This window comes from Embiotoca jacksoni, unplaced genomic scaffold, assembly GCF_022577435.1.
Source record: "Embiotoca jacksoni isolate LCO1_2020_lvr unplaced genomic scaffold, fEmbJac1.0.p SCAF_7, whole genome shotgun sequence".
In the NCBI taxonomy this organism is placed as follows: domain Eukaryota; kingdom Metazoa; phylum Chordata; class Actinopteri; family Embiotocidae; genus Embiotoca; species Embiotoca jacksoni.
The window spans coordinates 4202363-4220509 of NW_027185425.1; the positions used below are offsets into that span (position 1 = coordinate 4202363).

General features: G+C 39.6%; 1 protein-coding gene across 1 annotated transcript; it reads left to right on the top strand.

Annotated features, from left to right (window-relative positions):
- The first annotated feature begins 4292 nt into the window (after nucleotides 1–4292).
- On the top strand, nucleotides 4293–17877 carry LOC138214847 (sperm acrosome membrane-associated protein 4-like). The gene is made up of 3 exons (XM_069176680.1): nucleotides 4293–4447; nucleotides 14270–14380; nucleotides 15674–17877. The coding sequence occupies exons 1-3, from the start codon at nucleotides 4396–4398 to the stop codon at nucleotides 15898–15900; spliced, it is 390 nt and encodes a 129-aa protein (XP_069032781.1). The 5' UTR covers nucleotides 4293–4395; the 3' UTR covers nucleotides 15901–17877.
- The last annotated feature ends 270 nt before the right edge of the window (nucleotides 17878–18147 follow it).

An 18147-nucleotide genomic window follows, 5' to 3' on the forward strand; every position in this document is an offset into this window, starting at 1 on the left:
TTTGAATTGTTTTTTTGATGTCATTTAGTTCTTTTGATACATGAAAAAAAAAAAAGTCAGAATGGAAAATACAAAGGGTGTGTTGCACACACGCTGAGTTTAAGCCATAAAAACACAAGAGAACACCTTGAGACACTACGGTATGGCTTCTTTACGTGTGACTCACAGAACGTGTTTTTCCCCTCTGCACGGCAGCTGCCTTTGGCAAAGTGACTGGCAGGGCCGAGTTGTCTTCATGTGGCTGATCCCTGTCAGTTTTTCCAGAAAAAGACGAGGAGGTTCCTTCATGACTCAGGATAACCTCAAACCACAGCCTGGGACCTGCCCTTCTTTCCCTTTTCTCTCAGCAAATTCTTTCAACTTTGAGACAAGGAATCCCCTGGTTTGTTTTTGTTTTTTTGTTTGGTTTTTTTTATAGCTGGTGAGTGTATTCTGAAGTCCAAAACATCTTTCTGTAACAGTGCTGCATAACTGAATGTGGCAAGAAAGCCCCTCCAATCTGGTTAATTGTGCCGCTCTTATACTCGAGTCCTGTGAAATGTTCAGTCTTTGCCACACCCAGAGCCAGCATTGCACCATTTTCCTCCCAAAGGATTTTTGGGATGCTGCGATGACCGCTGCACAGATTTGAGACCACTTCCAAAAAACACACTCTGAAAACACGTGTTGTTGATTGGAAATCTGCCTTTATAGAGGCTTCACTCTGCAGCTGCTGTTTTGTGCTGAGGCTTGCAGGAATGATACGAATTCGGGTAGAGAGTCAAGAGAGGACGGACTTCATATGACAAGTTGAAACTGATAGCAGTCTATTTGCTGTGAAAGGTATCCATCCTTCCTGGAGGGTTGGTTATCTTACGACAGTGAAGAAAATAGATTTAACTCGACCTTTTTTTTGGCCACTAATGAATGGAAAAAAAACAGTTAATAAAGGGACACGAGCTAACCAGTTAAATGACAAATATAAATTATAACTGCAAGCAGTGATATGCGTGCGAGGGCCCGTACATCCCTGCTTAAAGTTAAAAATCATTTCTCGTTCTCTGTCTCCAGCAGGGGGCGCGACGACTACGAGCGAATATTACTATACAGGTGTCTTCAGGGCGGGACTGTTATCAAAGATGTAATGTTTGAGGAAGATCGGGATATGTACATAAAAGTTACAGTCGCTTGTAGTTTCATGACGAGACGCTCAAAATGGCCGCCACGCCACGTGCACACCGACCGACGAAAACAAATTCATGATGCCGAGAAACTTTTTTGTACATCTCGTTGTGATACACCAGTCCAACAAATTAGGTGCCTGTAGGTGAAACTAGGTACCGGGGCTGCAGTTTAGGGGGCGCTAGCGAGCCGTTTGGCCACGCCCACTCGCACAACACGTATCAGCTGTATCGTCTCACCACGCCGGATGTATTGTGACACGTTTCGTGAGGTTTCAAGCATCCTTTGACCTTAAACATCAACTTCCTGTGTCACGGTGAAACGTCAAACTTTGCCGCATCGCCACGGCGACGCCCTTTCACAAAGTCGAACGAATTTCAAAATATATCATCAACCACATGTTCAGGCTATTCTGACCCGACTTTAGGTTCATGTGATCAACCAGCTCGACGCAGCATGTGAAAGTATGAAAGTGTCATTTCCAGTTGCCACCAGGGGGCGCTATGACTACGAGTGAATATTACCATACAGATGTCTTCAGGGCGGGACTGTTATCATACCTGTAATGTTTGGAGAAGGTCGGTCCATGTACATAAGATTAACAGCAATTTGTAGTTTCATGGCGAGACGCTCAAAATGGCCACCACGCCACGGGCACACCCATCGACGAAAACGAATTATTTTGATAACTTTTAATCCCAAACATGTTAAGAGTGAACTGACTCAATTTCAAACATAGTTTGCCACTCGCTTCAGATCACAAGTGAACAGCTCTGGCTGTGACCCAGCCACTCCAGGACATGAGCCAACATCATTTTATTCTGCTTGTGTGCAGCTCCGGCTTGATGCTTGGTCGCATTGTCTAGTTACTTTTTCCCGAATGGCAGGACTACAGCAGATAATAATCGGATTTTCCTACAGGGATTTCCTGTGTTTTACTGCAGTTGTTTTTTCCGCCCACTGAAATGAAAGGACTCATCAGACCATAAAAAGTCCCTTCCGATTGGTTGACTCTTCTGAGTGACATACGCCCAAGGACAGCCACACGTTTTCTTCTGTCTTGTGGTTTGCGTGCTCCTTGAAACAAATATTTGCTCAGTTTTCTATCCTATAAAAGGCTGGACGGCGGGTCGTGCTGCGGATGGACATGACATGAGCGCAAATTTGTGACATCACAAACTTGTGAAAGTCCAAACACCACAGTTGCTGAATACAGGCCGCACTCTCGTGTGAGTGTTTTTGACACTTTCACAGTATTTATGGCACCTCGTCCTGCTTTGTCATCAAAAAAGAAACAAATCTCATTTCATACAATATGGGACCTTTAAAGATTGATTTAATTTTTCCCCAGGTAACTTAGCAACACCCTTCCATCCACGCCTCTCTTGTGCTATTCAGCCACCTTTTGTGAAATTGCTTGGAGTGTATTTTTGTCTTCATTGTTATGTTCACACATTCAGCACTGACTCATCAAAGCTCTCGGTAACAATCAAAGCCGGTTGACTTCACACGGGAGACTTCTCCATGCAACTAGCTGCATCTGTGTTGACGTGGATCTCTCCTTTTATTTGTTGAGATTTATTTTCACTGTATGTCTTATTGTCTAAATGTTCCTGCTTTTGTTCCTTTTGTCTTCTTTCTCTCAATTTGGATTGTCTTATCGCTTTGTCATTTCTGCGGCTGATGAAAAAGGGCTCAGTTTGGCTGCTCTCCGCCGCACGCCCTCTCTGCAAGTGACAAGAGTTGAGACACGCCGAGGATCTGTGGGCAACACAATAGCGGCATTTCACCGGGCCCAAACAGCCTCCCTCTCGGCAAAGTATTTCAAAATGATGACTCTCGAGACGTCGTTTCATAAGTGCCTCCCCGCCTCCCGCAGGAAAATCAAATGCTGCTCCCCTCTGAAGTCAGATGCCGAGATAATCATTGAACAGCTCGCACAGAGATGACTAAACATGAACGCCGCCCAGTAAACCTCCGTCATTGTGACTGATGTGGACAAACAAACCGTGAAAAATCCTGCTTCCCCGGTGACTCCAATCAGTCAGTTACTAAATGCTATTTGTCGTGTGTTTGCAACCACTTCGAGACAAACAGATGCACAGAAAAATGTTTGAGCACAAACTCTGGGCAAGACGAGACCTGCGTAGACCGTCAAACCAAAGTGTTTCATTAAACTGAAGTCAAGTAAAATTGTTACATCACTGTCACAGTAATTGCGCTGACAACGACAGAAAGGACTTTCAACAACCTCCCTTCCTTATTTGGATCTTCACAAGGGTGTTTTTTTTTTAACTTGCACAGCTGCTCAGAGCACTTTGTGGGGAAGACGAACAGTATTTAATGAAACAAAATCTGTGTCAGTTTTGAAGACTATTAAGGACAGGAAATATGTCACCGTCACTACTTTGAACCGAAACCCCATTTTATATCATGTTATTTGATATGTTTTACATTTAAGATTCCTCTTTAAAGTGACCTGGTTTTACTGAAAAATAAACAGAATTATAGGGAAAATAGACAGAATTACAGATATATTCGTGCACAACAACATATATTTGCCTCTTTTACTGTTGAAAAAAGACAAATATCTTTTTTGTTCCCTATCCTGTATCTCCTGACCTCTCAGTAAATCAACCAAAATTCCAGCTTTTTATCAGCTTTAGGAAAACAGACTAGCTTTGTGACCCTGCATTTTTTTTGTTTTTTTTAGATAATTCCATGTTTTTTGAAGGTTTAAAGTTAAGCTAAGAAGTATGAAAGTTTTATCAGCCCATAGATAAATGTTTAACTTTTAAACTTAGTGTAAACAATTCATATGTTAAAGGTCAACAATTAAACCGTAGAGCATCACACAATCTCTATTGCATGTAGACATAATGGCACCTCAGGGAATAATCCTTTCTGTAAAATTACTATAAACCACACCAACTCCATACACTTCCCAGTTTTCCCACACCTTAACTCCCTGCCGTAACGTAATACCCACCCTACCTGTGTGAGGCTCAGGTGGAGGAGCATGAAAAAAAAACAACCCAAAAAACAACTGGGTGGATGAGTTATTCTGATTGGATAACGATGACGTTTGAATGGGAGGTGGCAGATTATAAATGCGACTATGGTGGAAAAGGTTTGTCGTATAATCAAGATTATAACGGTCCGAGTCCTCACAGGCAGCCAGTTTCCTCTGAAAGTACACTTTTTTTTTGACTTCCTCTCGTCTTTTCCTCCAAGATGAACAGAACTATTCTCCAGCTGTTTGCGGTCGCTTTCTGCTTCGCAGTCGGTAAGAAAAAAAAAAAAGTTGATTTCTTTATTTCAAAAATACACGTTTTCCCGTTATTTTTTTGTTTCACAATTACAATTTTCTCTAAATCCGATTTTATTCAAATAAACCGCTTCGTATTTCAGAGAGAACGTTTAAATATTGCTTTTATAATATGTGCTTTTTCCGACAAATTTTTTTTTTTTTTTTTTTTTTTTTTTTGACATGGACTCTGGTTTGACCTTGTTTTGCAAAAGTGGGATTCTCATAAAACTATCTGCAGAGTTGCTTTGCAGACAGTGGACCATTCCTTTTCTTGCAAGTTCTAGATACTTGGGTTATGTTTAATTTCTAGATAATTGGAGCTTCTATATTTTCCATGACCTAATTCTTATTTTCAAAGGACTTTTTGTGCGGAGAAAACCGATCGGATCCAGTCACACATGTTTTTGTTTGAAGTAAAAACTTCACTATTTGACTTTCTCTGGGAGGATTTGGGAAGTGGTTTTCTTAAATTTGCAGGGTTTGCTCCTGTTGGAGGACGCAGAACTTAAAGGTGTTGTCTGACTGGGTGTGTCACTTCTTACGCCACAGATGTGTCACCATTATTTTTGGTGGAAGAGGGCCCAAAACTAGATGTGGACCCCAAATCAGACAAATCTGCAATTGAATCTGGTGCACCTAGACATAAAAAGTACCTTTTATTTTTCAGAGTAATGTAACACAAATGCATGACCTGGTGACACCGTGATTTGACATTTAAATGTAGCCGTGTGCTTTCGTGATATATATCATTTTGTGCTTCTTGATGAGCTAATTTGACTGTTGCAAATAAAATACTCTACAGCGAGGCCTTTGCCATGACATTCCTGTTTGGTCATATTATCAAAAATATCAGCTTTGGGACAGTTGAAGTAGTGAGCTGAAAGTGGCCAACAGTGTGGATAAACATGTAAAAAGTTAAAATGGTTAAAGTGAATTGATAACCAGTTGACACTAGGTTAATGAAATAAACTGCTAACTAAAATAGCTGAAAGTAAGATGAAGTTATTGTAATGGTTTGTGAAAGGTAATGAATAAAAACAAGTCAGAAAATCAAAATAGTTGAAATAATTAAAGAAAAGTTGGTTGATTTAGCTAAAACTATGGCTGAACAGATTTAATTTGCTTCATCATGTAACTATTTAGATAAAAGTCAAATTAGTGAGCTAAAAGTGTCGATTAACATTTAAACTGTCTGAAAGTAAAATGGTTGAACTGTTGAAATCATGAATGAAACATGGCAGCTGGCGCAAACGGCTAAAATCGCTGACATTAAACTGTTGAAGCGCTTTGTGAAAGGTAATGAACGAACAGTCAGTGCAGTTCGCTAAAAGTGGCTAAACAGTTGATGTGGTTTGGTCAATCATGTGACTGACATGCCAACTTTTAAACTTCAAAAAGGCAGAAAGTAATGGTTCCGTTAAAATGGTTGAAGGTGATGGATAATCATTTGGCGTTAGCTAATGAAACGACAATGATATAAAACGTTCTCTGATTTCAGCCCCCGCAATTGGGAGGAAAAAGGAATATGTTTGTATTGGACTGTTGATTGGACAAAACACAACAGTGCCTTGAATGAGGGGACTTTTTTTTTTTTTTTTGCCAGTTTCCAACATTTTATATGTCAGATTAATCTAGAGAATATAAAGCAGGTTAAATGTTAATAAAAGTAATGATTTAGTTGCCGCCCTAAAGTCCTTTTTATTCTATTAAACTCCAGTCAGATATGAAACGACGTGGGAGCAGAGTTTTGGTGCGTTTCCCTCGTGTGCACATCCCACACTTTACTTCTAATGCCTTTATTACAGGTTGGGGTGAGGCAGTGTGTTTGTGGTAGAGGGTGATCTGTTTTTTTTTTCCAGACGTTATTAAAAGACTGACTCATGCCCCGACCTGTCAACTGTTACATGAGAAATTCCTCACCTCGTAAATGGTGAGGCATTGCCCAAGTTTCAAGTTGCACTTCCACAGAGGAACTGCAGACTGGGCCGTTTGTTCTGCTTCCATTGTGTTTTGCGGCTATTGACGTCCAGTTTTGTGTCCCGGATCCCCTCAGGCCTGTTGTTTTCGATCTCCTGTTTCAAACCACACCCTCAAGCAGGAACTTTATTCCCATTCTAGCTGCTTTTCTATACTTTTGGGGAACAACCGTAACCTTTATCTTCTTCTTCTTTTTTTTTTTTTAACGGTTTATTTAAATTTGTGGTTTGTGGCAGAAGAATGATTCACAAATGCAGATGATTACACACTGAAGCTGAAGGAGTGACCAGGAGGGGATGAGTATGTTTGAGTGTTTGTGCTCTGGGCTGAAGAGGATGATTTCAGATGGCGGTCGGTCTGGTTCATTTTTGAAGTAAGCATGTTGCAGGCTACTGAGAGGTTTCCTTAAGCACCAGCTCCCGGGAAAATCAACAAAAATACTCACCTCTGTGTCGCTGCCAGCTACTTTATACGTCCAGATGTGGGTATATTTTAAGAGTTTGGTGGGAAAAAAAATCTTGAGGGGCTGTAATGGAGACAATGTTACAGAGGTTGATGTATAAACAGGGTTTTGATCTGTTTGAGATACTTTAACTTAGTTAGTAGATAGTTGGATAAAATACTTTATTAATAAGGGATATTGCAATGTTGGCGCAGCCTCTAGTCATCAATTACAAAGATAATGGTGTAGGTAAACAACAGACAAAGCATTTAAAGGAGGGCTGAACTTCCATACAAAAGATGAAATAGAGTATGAAATACAAAGTAAATGTCAATAATGGAAAAGAAAATGGGGATTAAAGATCCACCCATGGTTGTATTGTGAACTGTGCAATTGTATACTGCCCCAGGCAATATGCAAACGGAGTAAATATTTTTCATAAAATCTAGAGGCCTTAACTGTCCATGCTTGTTTAAATATTGGTTTAAACAAAGGTTTGTGGTTCTTTGAATAGGCAATGCATAACAGGTGAAAATGAATAATATAAAGACAATCAAATTACAAGAAAAAACCGGTAGAAGTAGAGCCTTGGGGTGTACTGTGATCATAACAAAAAAACAAAACAGGGGTTGACCACTAAACAAATAGTGCTGCTGTAAAAATTTAACTATTATCATATTTTCTAAACTGGAGAAAACTAGCTTCTTTTTTTTAATTTTTTTTTTTTTATCATAAACAGGGGGCTGTATTTCTGCCTTAGCACCTCTAATATGTTTGGAGATGAATCCAGGATTTTGTAAAATAAAACTATCTTTCCACCGCAAACAGCCCGCTTAATCCAACTCAAGGTTGTCTGCATCGTGAGCTAATCTACTTTACATCCAAACGTAACCCAAGAATATTGGAAAAATATGCCAGACGCGCCCAGGCTTGTATATCGTGATCTTTTTTTTGAGTCAACAGTGTTAGGCTAATAATGATCCTCTTCAAGAGGAAGCTTTGAATGCAGTGTTTGCGAAGTTGTATCACATTACTCTTCATAAACTCGTTTGCACGTTTGTCTTGACTTGTCTAAACTTTCCATAAAGATTTTCCGTATTGTAGCACGTGACTCCCATTTTGTTTCTGTCCCGCCGATTTCCACAGCGAGCTGAGACTGTAACAAACATACAAAGTTGTCTAAAAAAAAAAAGTTGTCATTTGGTGGCTTTTTAGCTTGTGGGAGGATCTCTATTTGAATTCCTGTTGTCTTCCTGTTGCTGTGTCTTTGCACGCTGAGGTAATGACAAAATGTTGACACTCAAAACGGCACTTGTTTCCACTTGAAACAAACTATTTTGATGTCTTGTGATGCCAACTATTAAATCCTCCATCCAAAGCACTGATTAGGGAAGACACCACACCTAACATTCATAATCCGGTACATTAGAGCTGTTCTCTCTCTGAGCAGTTTTATTGTCCTCATTCTCTTTTTTTTTTTTTTCTTTCAGATTTCACAGGATTTTAATCGGATCAGCTGTTATTATTCTTATTCCCTCTTGTTTCCAGCTGTGGTTTTTATTCTCTAACTTAAAGTGGAAATTGAGGGTGTGAAGCCTGCAGTTTTAGTGAATGAGCAGCAGGTGGCAGTATAACACTGGCACCGCATCTGTATCTTAGTTTTTTTTAATTTTTTTTATTTCACTTTATTAATCCCCGAGGGGAAATTTCTTCGCTACAGCAGGGGGACTCTCACTAGTGTGGCGCCAGGTAACCTGACCTGAGGTGCATGTTTTTGGATGATGGGAGGAAGCCGGAGAACCCGGAGAGAACCCACGCAAGCACAGGGAGAACATGCAAACTCCGCACAGAAAGGCCCAGGACCGGATTCGAACCCTGAACCTTTTTGCTGTGAGGCGACAATGCTAACCACTGCACCACCGTGCCGCCCATTTATTTGTAATGTGCCACACCTGAAAGTTCAAACAGGTTACCTGTTGTCAAAATAGATGACTAAGACAGAGAGTGTAGAGATGTGTAGAATTACCGTTTCTTTATAAAGAATAAGTCACTGTAAAAAAAGCTGTTTTAGAAAAAAACTGAGCGCTGGTATGGTTGTCTCATTGGTCTCATTGTAGGCGGCTTCTTGCTTATACAGCTTTGTAAAATATGATGCTTTAAAACTACTCATTTGCTACTTTTGATCAGTCATTTTATATGTCCTCAAAGTCAGATTTTAAAGCAGCAGCAAAACAAATAAACACAAATCACATAAACACATAATCTGAATATGAAATGGAAATGAAGAGCAGAATTTTGGCCTGTGCCTTTATTTCAGAGTTGATACTGGAGAGTGTAGAAAAGAGTGGAAACTCTGGACTTTAAATCCCTCCATTTATGATTTATTAGCAGTAGGCCTTTATAAACCATTAATAAAGGGTTTATAACACACTAATGTAGTTTTTAGCAGATGTAAGAACAATAATTCATGTATAGTGTTTGTCTATTCAAAAAAAAAACAACGTCCTCTATTGTCATTCATTTGGTGTTTATACACCAGCCTCCATCTATGAGTCCACAGGAGGATTTATTGTTGTTCACAAATACCTTATCTGCTTACAAATACATTCTAGTGTATGCATTATAAGCGTTTTATATAATGTTCTTGCTAAATGCTAAATAGGGGGATTTAAAGTAAGCTTTTTAAGTTGGTTGGTTTTGGTTAATTTGGGCTAAAAAGGATCAAATATTATGTCAGATTAAACCAATGAAGTTCAATAGGGCGTAATGGGGTGATTTTTGGAGCTGTTCTACGAGAGTAAAATTAATACTCCGAGTCGTCGTCCCACCTCTAGTTAGTTAACGACCTTTTCTGAGATGCCCTCTTTGTGCACCTGTAGTGATGGTGGTGTGAAGGAAGTGACAAAACCATTTTTATGAACTTTTACTTTGATGCTGCACCGTATGTGAACCCAGACAGGAGGTTTGTGAAGCCATGTACGTGACTTAATTAATCCCACAAATGTGTGAAGCCACATCTCGGATGGCGATCTCCCGTACCTACGTCTTGCTGTCAGAAGTAATTGACGGTCTACTTTCGTACAGATGTACAGCACACTTCTCAGGGTTTGGCCAGAGGCTGTTCCTTCAAGGAAATGTACAGCTGTGTGTGAATCTGCTGCGATCAGAAGAGGTGAAGATGACCAATTATATGTTTAGACACTTCTGCAGCAGTGAACAAACAGGCTGCTGTAATTGAGCTTCATTAGATACTATTCCCCTGCGACTTCACCTAGAGTCTGCCGAAGAGGTCTCCTCACCTTAACCAGGTGCTGTCATGCAGAAAAAAAACCTCTCGGGCAATGCAGGTTTTGCACTGAAATGTGTCTTGTGTGTGGATAGGATTGCTCAATCGTGCGGAGGATCAGGTCGGACAGCATTTTAAGACGGCATGTGTGCAACACGTCAGTCAGCATTGCAGAGCGCTGACATTTATTTTAAGTGAGGCAGCACCCAAGTCACAAAAGCCTTGAATTCCCAGTAATTTAGCTCTACCCCTTTTTATGAGCTTTCGCCGAGAAAAAGTTTTAGTTCAGCCAGTTACAGCTGCAAAACAGAAGGGCCAAAGGGAGCAACCTTAAGCTCGATGGATAAGAGACAATTGGGAGAAGTTTGAAAGACAATAAGACTTCTTATCCTCATCAAAATTCCAGCAAAACCTGAATTTTTACTTAAAAACCTGGAGTGTAAATAACAGTGAGTGCATAAACACTGATGGTTTTAAATCTGCTCTAAATCAGATCTCAACTGCAAGTCTACCAAATTTCATGCAACAGAAATCAAGCACAACAAATGCTGCACCCTTTTCAGTCTTGGTAATAGGAGGCCTCTTGACTTCAAAAAAGTTTTGACAAATTATTTGTCAACATGATGTATATATATATATATATATATATATACATACATCATGTTATATGTACATATATGTACATATATGTACATATCACACGTTATATATATATATATATATATATATATATATATATATATATATATATAACGTGTGATATGTATGTGTATTATAACATGATACAGCCCATTTCTGGTACAGGAACCTTTCAAGATGGAAGGGTTTAAAGAAATGTGTGCTTTCATTTGACTGCTTTTCTATTTTAGTTGACAGGATTGTAAAAGAGAGTGACTCTGATACTTGTAGGTAAAGTTTTGACCTGTATTTGGTGGTTTGTTGTCTGACAAAGACAGTTCTTAGTATAAAATGATATTTTAATTGTTTGTATGAGATTATGTAGAAATAAGAGAGACAGGAGTCAACGTAGGGATCACCAGACGTCTCCAAATTGTCACCTGACTGGAGTTCAGGTGTAGCCGAAACCAGCAGGACGGGGCGTATGGTTGGTCTTTGTGCGTGTACAAAAGAGTGAATTTGGTTTTATCTTTTTAAATAATGCATTCGAATTATCCAAGAATATTGACGGAAATTGTGATGACTTCTCAGATGCTGCAGGAGCCAAATACTGGATGACACAATGTGATGAAGGCACATTTATGTTGACCTGCTTTGTTCTGGGGGAAAATAGAATCAAATAATTTAAACTAATGACTCTGCATCCAACCGACAAGAAGAAAAGGAAACTTTCCAGACTCTATTATTTTTTTTTTGTTTGTTTTGGTGTGTATTTTCCATCACTCCACTCACGAGATTCTGACGTCAAAACCTGAGCAACACGTTCTCCAACAAGAGTTTCACAGTCACCCAGCACAGTTGCTGTTGTAGCCTCTCAATGGCAGCTCCATTTTAAACCTTGTGTACCCTTGGCAACAGGGACAGGAATTTTAAAAGACCAGATTTGCACTGTGAAACCAGTTTTAGATAAAAGAGATGACCAATTACAGAAATCTGTCATCTGGGACAAGCTGTTCTGTTTACTGTTCTGTTTTGATTACTTTGTTTGGAGCGTATGTAGGCCAGGGTTCAGCACACCTTAATAAGTGCCTCTTACCGCTTGTTTATTAGATTGGTTGGCTTCCTGCTTTAGTCTTGAGACACATTTATTTCATAGATATACTTTTCCTCACAATTTTGTCTGACTTGAGGCAGTCACATAGAGTTTCAGTGTGACTTCACAGCTTTCAGCTGAGCATATTCACCAAACGATTTACAGTGTCAGTTATTTTGTGACGCCACCGCACTCTATACTTTATTCATGTGTATCTCCCGATTGGATACCATCACCATAGTGTTGCTATACTAGTATTTTGGTTTGATATTGTGAATTATTTGGATTTTTGTTTCCTTTTGAATGTTAGACTATGGGGAAAAAGTTGCACCAATCTAACTTTGGTGTACAGATTTATTTAAAAAGAGAGGTCAATCTTCAGACTTTTACACCCAAATATGGTTTGAGACCAAAAACAACAACAAGATATTATATAAACTGGAACTTGCATTTACTATGATGTTGTTCATTCGGTACAAACTCCGGTCCTGGTACAAGTCTGTCGTCTCAGCTTCAATCTTGTAATTTTAGCCCGGTTTAACCAATTGATGGTGGTGCAGTTATTGGATTTTATTCTTGGTATTATACATGTTCATCACAAAACTAAGACCACAAACTGGCATTGGATAAAATTACACTTTCATAAAGTTAGACACATAAACGAATTATACAGTTTTTCTACATCGTAAATGGTCTGTACTTGTATAGCGCTTTATCACCTTTCGGTCTCAAAGCGCTTTAACATAGTTTTTCCATTCACACACACTAATGAGACAGATCACCATGCAAGGTGCTGCCATCAGGAGCACATTCACACACCGATGGTACACCATCGGGAGCAACTTAGGGTTCAGTGTCTTGCTCAAGGACACTTAGGCGTGTGGACAGGGGGAGCTGGGGATCGAGCCACCAACCTTCCAATTAGTGTTCAACCCACTCTACCGTCTGAGCCATCGTCTAGATAACATCACATCTATCCATACTAGTGACATTTCTATCACTTCTTCCACAGATAGAAAAGTTAATTAATTTTATGGCAAAATAGAAGTCTATAGATTGAAAATCATTATTCAGGCACACTTTATAAAGTTTGTAGTATGAAACAAAAATTTCAGTCCAACCGTTGACCAATACCTGTAAACTTGACAAATGTCCTCAAGAACAATTGTTTTTGGTTCGATAGTCATTATGATTTATAAACTGTATATATTACAAACTGATCCTAAGGTGTAAAATTGACAAGTTTCCTATATTAAAGCGTTGTCTTAATTTTTGCCCAAATGCTTATTGGTACTTCCGGTACTGCTTGAATTTTTTTGTTCCTGCTCTACCTAATGTGCGTCCTGACGTGCCTCACGGGTATCATTACATAATGCTCTTGAATCTGTCCATGTGACGTTGTGCAGTTCATTCCTGCCTCTTCCACTTGAGTTGATGACTACCTGTTTAGACCAGACACCCACCAAGCTTTTGTCAACATGCTATAAACTCCTTTTAGTGTTCCCATTGTGTAAAGTCATGGTTTGAATTTACAACTTCTATACAGGGTATTATTATCTGTCTGCCATTCTAGTTGTTTTTCTGTGTCTGGACACTAATCACAGCTGCTGGCTGAGATCCATTTACAAAGCTCAAAACTGGTCCCCAAAGGTTTGTGTACATGCAGTAACCTCTGTGGGCTACACAAATAAAACTCAATGGGAGGAACCGTGTTCATGACAAGGTTGAGACTGGGAGGTTTTTTCACGATTAGTTGATAATTCAGATAGTGGATCAACGGCGGGAAAAGCTATTTTAATGTGTGGGAAAACTGGAGAAATATCAGGAATAACAACTTCAAAGGGGATACCTCTCAACATGCACACACAATGCATAGATGTTCCTGTATGTAAAGAGTGCAAGTGGCAGTAGTTGAAATACAATATGAAGTAAAGTACACAATCATAAGTAAGTGAATATTAAGTGTCATAGGTTAGCATTTCAGGATGAACATTTAAGTCTCCAACATCCGGGTGCCACCAAGCCCAAACACTTCTCCAATGCTGCAGGTCAAAGGTCACCCATTTGTATTGTTCATTATCACCAACCTTGTCATTATCTCTTTCAGTCATGTGAGCCCTTTTTTTTTTTTTTTTTTTTTTTTTTTTAATGCAATACCTGAGTGGATGGCAAACACTGAGTCGGCCTTTGGGTCATGACAGGACGTTTACTGAGAATGCAGACACATTTATCTGCCCACATTTAAACCCCCTGATTACAACCTGTTGCAAACGTATTTACACTAATTCTACTTTTCTTCTTTCTGTTTTTTTCTTTGCCATCATTCCTCTCCATACCCCCCCCCCCCGCTCCCCCCCTCTCCAACTCTCTGTCCATTATTAGGTCAAGCTCTCATGTGCTACAAATGCGACATCGGCTTTGGAAACCTTTGCATAACCAGGAAAGTCACGTGTGAAAACGGAGAGCAATGCTTCAGCGGTGAAGGGAAAGCAGGTAACGAGCTCAGTAGATTCAAAATGTCACCGGACAACATTCTCCTGAAGGAGCATGTCATCGAGTCACATAAAACCCAACCTGCAAATGTGAGAGCATCAGAAGGGAGACACGAGGCAACCTTTATCGCTGGAAATAGATCAAAGTAATAAAACGGAAGTAGTTTGCTGGATAATGATTTGAAATAGTTAGAAGTCACTGAACGGACAAAATAGCGAGCTTTAGGTAATGGAACAGATTAAATGGTGAGCTAACAGTAATTAGTAATTGAAAAAGCAAACTGGTCAGCCGTTCAAATAGTTGGCTAGAAGTAAAAAAAAACAGATCAAATAGTTAGCTAAAAGTAATGAAAGAAATCGTGGGTAAACTTGGTGTCTATAGGTGGTTAACTTTCTCCTTCAACTGTTTGGCACTAAATCATTTTCTCTAATATCAGTCTGGCAGCTTGAGTTGCTTTGCACATTAAAACCACACATTCATAATAACTTGACTATTGAGCTGTTGGGTGAAAAAAAAAAAAAAAGAGTCCCTCCAAAATGTGCACTTGCAATAACTTAAGGAAACAGAAGTTATATTCATACTGGCGGTTGTGCATGTTTTTGCATCACGATGAGCTTTGACATAGAGATATCGGCTGTAGAGTTGTTGTTTTTTTTGCGTCCCGCCATTTCAGACAGTCATTGGTTTCTTTTCATTGCTATACAGCTTGAGTTGCGTAATTCATCCTAGTAAACAAACCGTCATGTATGTAAGCAATAATGTGACCTCCATAAGTCCTCCTTAATGCAGCTCCAGGAGTCCATGTTCTAAATTAATGGATGCCACTCGGAAATAAACAAAACTCACTCGTTATTTAATCGGTCGTCACGAACAAATGACATTCATCATCAGCTAAACAGTCGAAATGCGCGTCTGCCTCCACCTCAACACGTGTTTGTGTTGCCAACCACCTGTGTCTCCATCCCGGGGAGTGCCGCTTTTGTTCAACGACACATGCGAGCTACATTAATTGCAGTAGCATTTTGCCACGAATGACCGGACCCAGTTGTTTCAGGAAATTCCTGAAGCTTTTAGGATTGTGACTACGAAGTCGGCTCAAACGACGGGGCGGTTGCCGCGATCCATCGGCGATTTTGGTTAAAGAAGTTCAAATTCTTCCCGTAATCGGTTTAAAATGCAGTTGACGTCTGAAAATTCCGCCGGGGCGAAGCCCCGCGCCTCCAGCCGGCCGTTTCCGTCCGCCGCAGCGAACAATAGGCACTGACCGTGTTCGCGTGTTGTGTTGCTCCACAGCCGGGTTCGTGGATATCAAGAAGAAGGGCTGTCTAAAAGAGGCCGACTGCGGCAAGACCGAAAACGTGGCGGTGCCCAACATCTCCAACAGCTCCATCTACAGCATGACCAAGACGTGTTGCAACACCGACCTGTGCAACGCCGTGCCCGGTCTGCCCGCGACCTCCGGGCTGAGCCTGGCCCTCGCCGCCGTGTCTGCTCTGTTCGTGGCCAACGTCCTGGTTTGACGGAAGACGCGGCGGCCGGTGAACGACACGAAGTGCGCATATTCATAAAACACTCATGTAAACGCACGCGTATTGCACACACACACACACGAGCACTGCATGGATTAAATGAAATACTCTCGTCAGACACGAGCTAGGTACTCGGAGCTTGTTGTTTTTCCACATCGTGGGTTTTGCGTTTGCCGTTCTTGACGTGTATTGTGTTTTTTTTGTTTTTGTTTTCGCACAAGTGTTTATATCCGTTTAAACTCCATTCCCGCATCGTGTATTTGTATTTTATATGGATCGGCCATTTCACTGTAACAAATATAAGATCTTAGCTGGGGGATGTTTCCAAAATGAGTGTGCAACACTGAAATTAAAATGACTTTGTGTGCCTAACTTTCTCCAAATGAATGAGCATGTAAAGTGTTAATGCAGCCCTTTGGGGTCTAATTACCTGATTCGCATGTTTGCTATTTTCCTGTATAATTGAATCATTTTCTAGGGGAGCTGATGGTGTTGCTTGATAAAGGAATGGTTTGACATTTTGCACAATGTTGCAAAGAGATCAATAAGAAGCTTAGCTTAGCGTAAGGACGAGAAGGAAACGGCTTGCCGGGCTGTCTAAACGGTAAATAGTGGCTACCGGCATTTGGCTTAAGCTCACTAATAACACCCGTCTTCTATCGTGTTACAACAAATTAATTAATAGAACTTTAAGGTTTGAAAGAATAGCTTGACAATTTGGAAAATGTGTTTACAATCAATTATCTTAAGTTAGCATAATGACTGGAAACCAGCCGGGCTGTGATTAAAGGGTAAACAAATTTGCTTTTACGAAGGCTTACTAATAACGCATATCTTCTAAACACAAGTTAATAACTTCTAAACAATATAGCTTCAAGACTGATCCAGGCTAGCTGTTTTTATGCTAAGCTAACCTCCTAAAGCTACAGCTTCCTGGATGTAGTTTAATATTTTACCTTCTGTATTGTCATAATATTAAAATGCCTGTTTTGCCTTTTTTGTAAACATTTCTACTTCTATTCAATTCTATGCAATTTATGTTCACTTACAAGAGACATAATGTAATTCTTTCAGTGGCTTTGTCAGTGTAGACATTTTTTTCATGTCTTTATTATTATAATTTTTTTGAAATAGCCTACAAAAAGCTTCGGGTAAATGCTTTTGTTTATTTCGTTTTGAATGTATGTCTAACAACTATGGGGTTAATGTGATGAAATAGATTCTAATGTATGCAAATAAGGAAATCGAATTGAGATTCCAGCAATCTGAAATTTATCGGTGTAAATCATTATGTTTTCTGTGACAGATGAATCACTTCTTCCTTAAAGTGGCACTTTTGGCATTATTCCAACAAAACTACAAAAAAAAGGAAGAATCTGCCTGTCTGCTTTTGACTTTGGGTATGTAGACAATTTGAAGGATGAATAAATAAATATCCAAACTGGGGAAGAGTACCCTCGTGTGTGGTGTTACTGTTGGGATTTGGTTTCTTCCTTCTTAATACAGATTAAAGCAGATAAACAAATCATTGTCACATTGCAGGACCGACTGGTTCTGAAGGTTTCAGTGCTTAGGGGTGTGCGTCTGCTGACGATGTAGAATGCTGAATGTCTTGATTTCAGGGTTTGGTGGCGAACAAACTTTTATTTAACAACCAGTTTTGCTGATTTTGTTTTGTTCATATTTCTTCTTTGGCTAAATATAGTAGACTCTTGGGCAGTTTTTTTCTGCTTAACTTCTCACTTGATGACAATAGGCTTTAGAGCTGAAACAATTTGTGGATTGATACGTTAGTTCATCAACACAAACTAATGATTTCAGTCATTTTCTTAAGGATAAAAGGCCAAAGGTTTCAGTTTTCTAAGTGGGGAGATTTGATGCTTTTCTGTGTCAATTGTCATAGTAAACAGCATATTTCTGGGTTTTGCTCTAATGTAAAATAAAACGAGTATGAATATGTCACCTAAACATTTGTATTTTTCTATCATTTTCTGACAATTTTTGTCTAAACAATGAATCAGCAGAAAAATAACCACAAAAAAAAAACAATCTCTTTGTAATTCTGCAATTAATGACTAAATATAGTATTTGAAAGAATAGTAGTTAGTTTGTACATCTCATGAGCACTGCTTTAGTCATTCTTTGCATTCCTCCAGTGACTGTTCCCTTCTGAAGACAAAAGATTTGAATAAACCCCTCTCGTCCACACCCTTCATCTGTCTCATTATAAATCTCTGT

Coding starts and splice junctions, on each gene's coding strand:
- LOC138214847 (XM_069176680.1), top strand. CDS start 4,396: ATGAACAGAACTATTCTCCAGCTGTTTGCGGTCGCTTTCTGCTTCGCA. Junction 4,448..14,269: donor CGCTTTCTGCTTCGCAGTCG/GTAAGAAAAAAA, acceptor GTCCATTATTAG/GTCAAGCTCTCATGTGCTAC. Junction 14,381..15,673: donor CAGCGGTGAAGGGAAAGCAG/GTAACGAGCTCA, acceptor GTTGCTCCACAG/CCGGGTTCGTGGATATCAAG.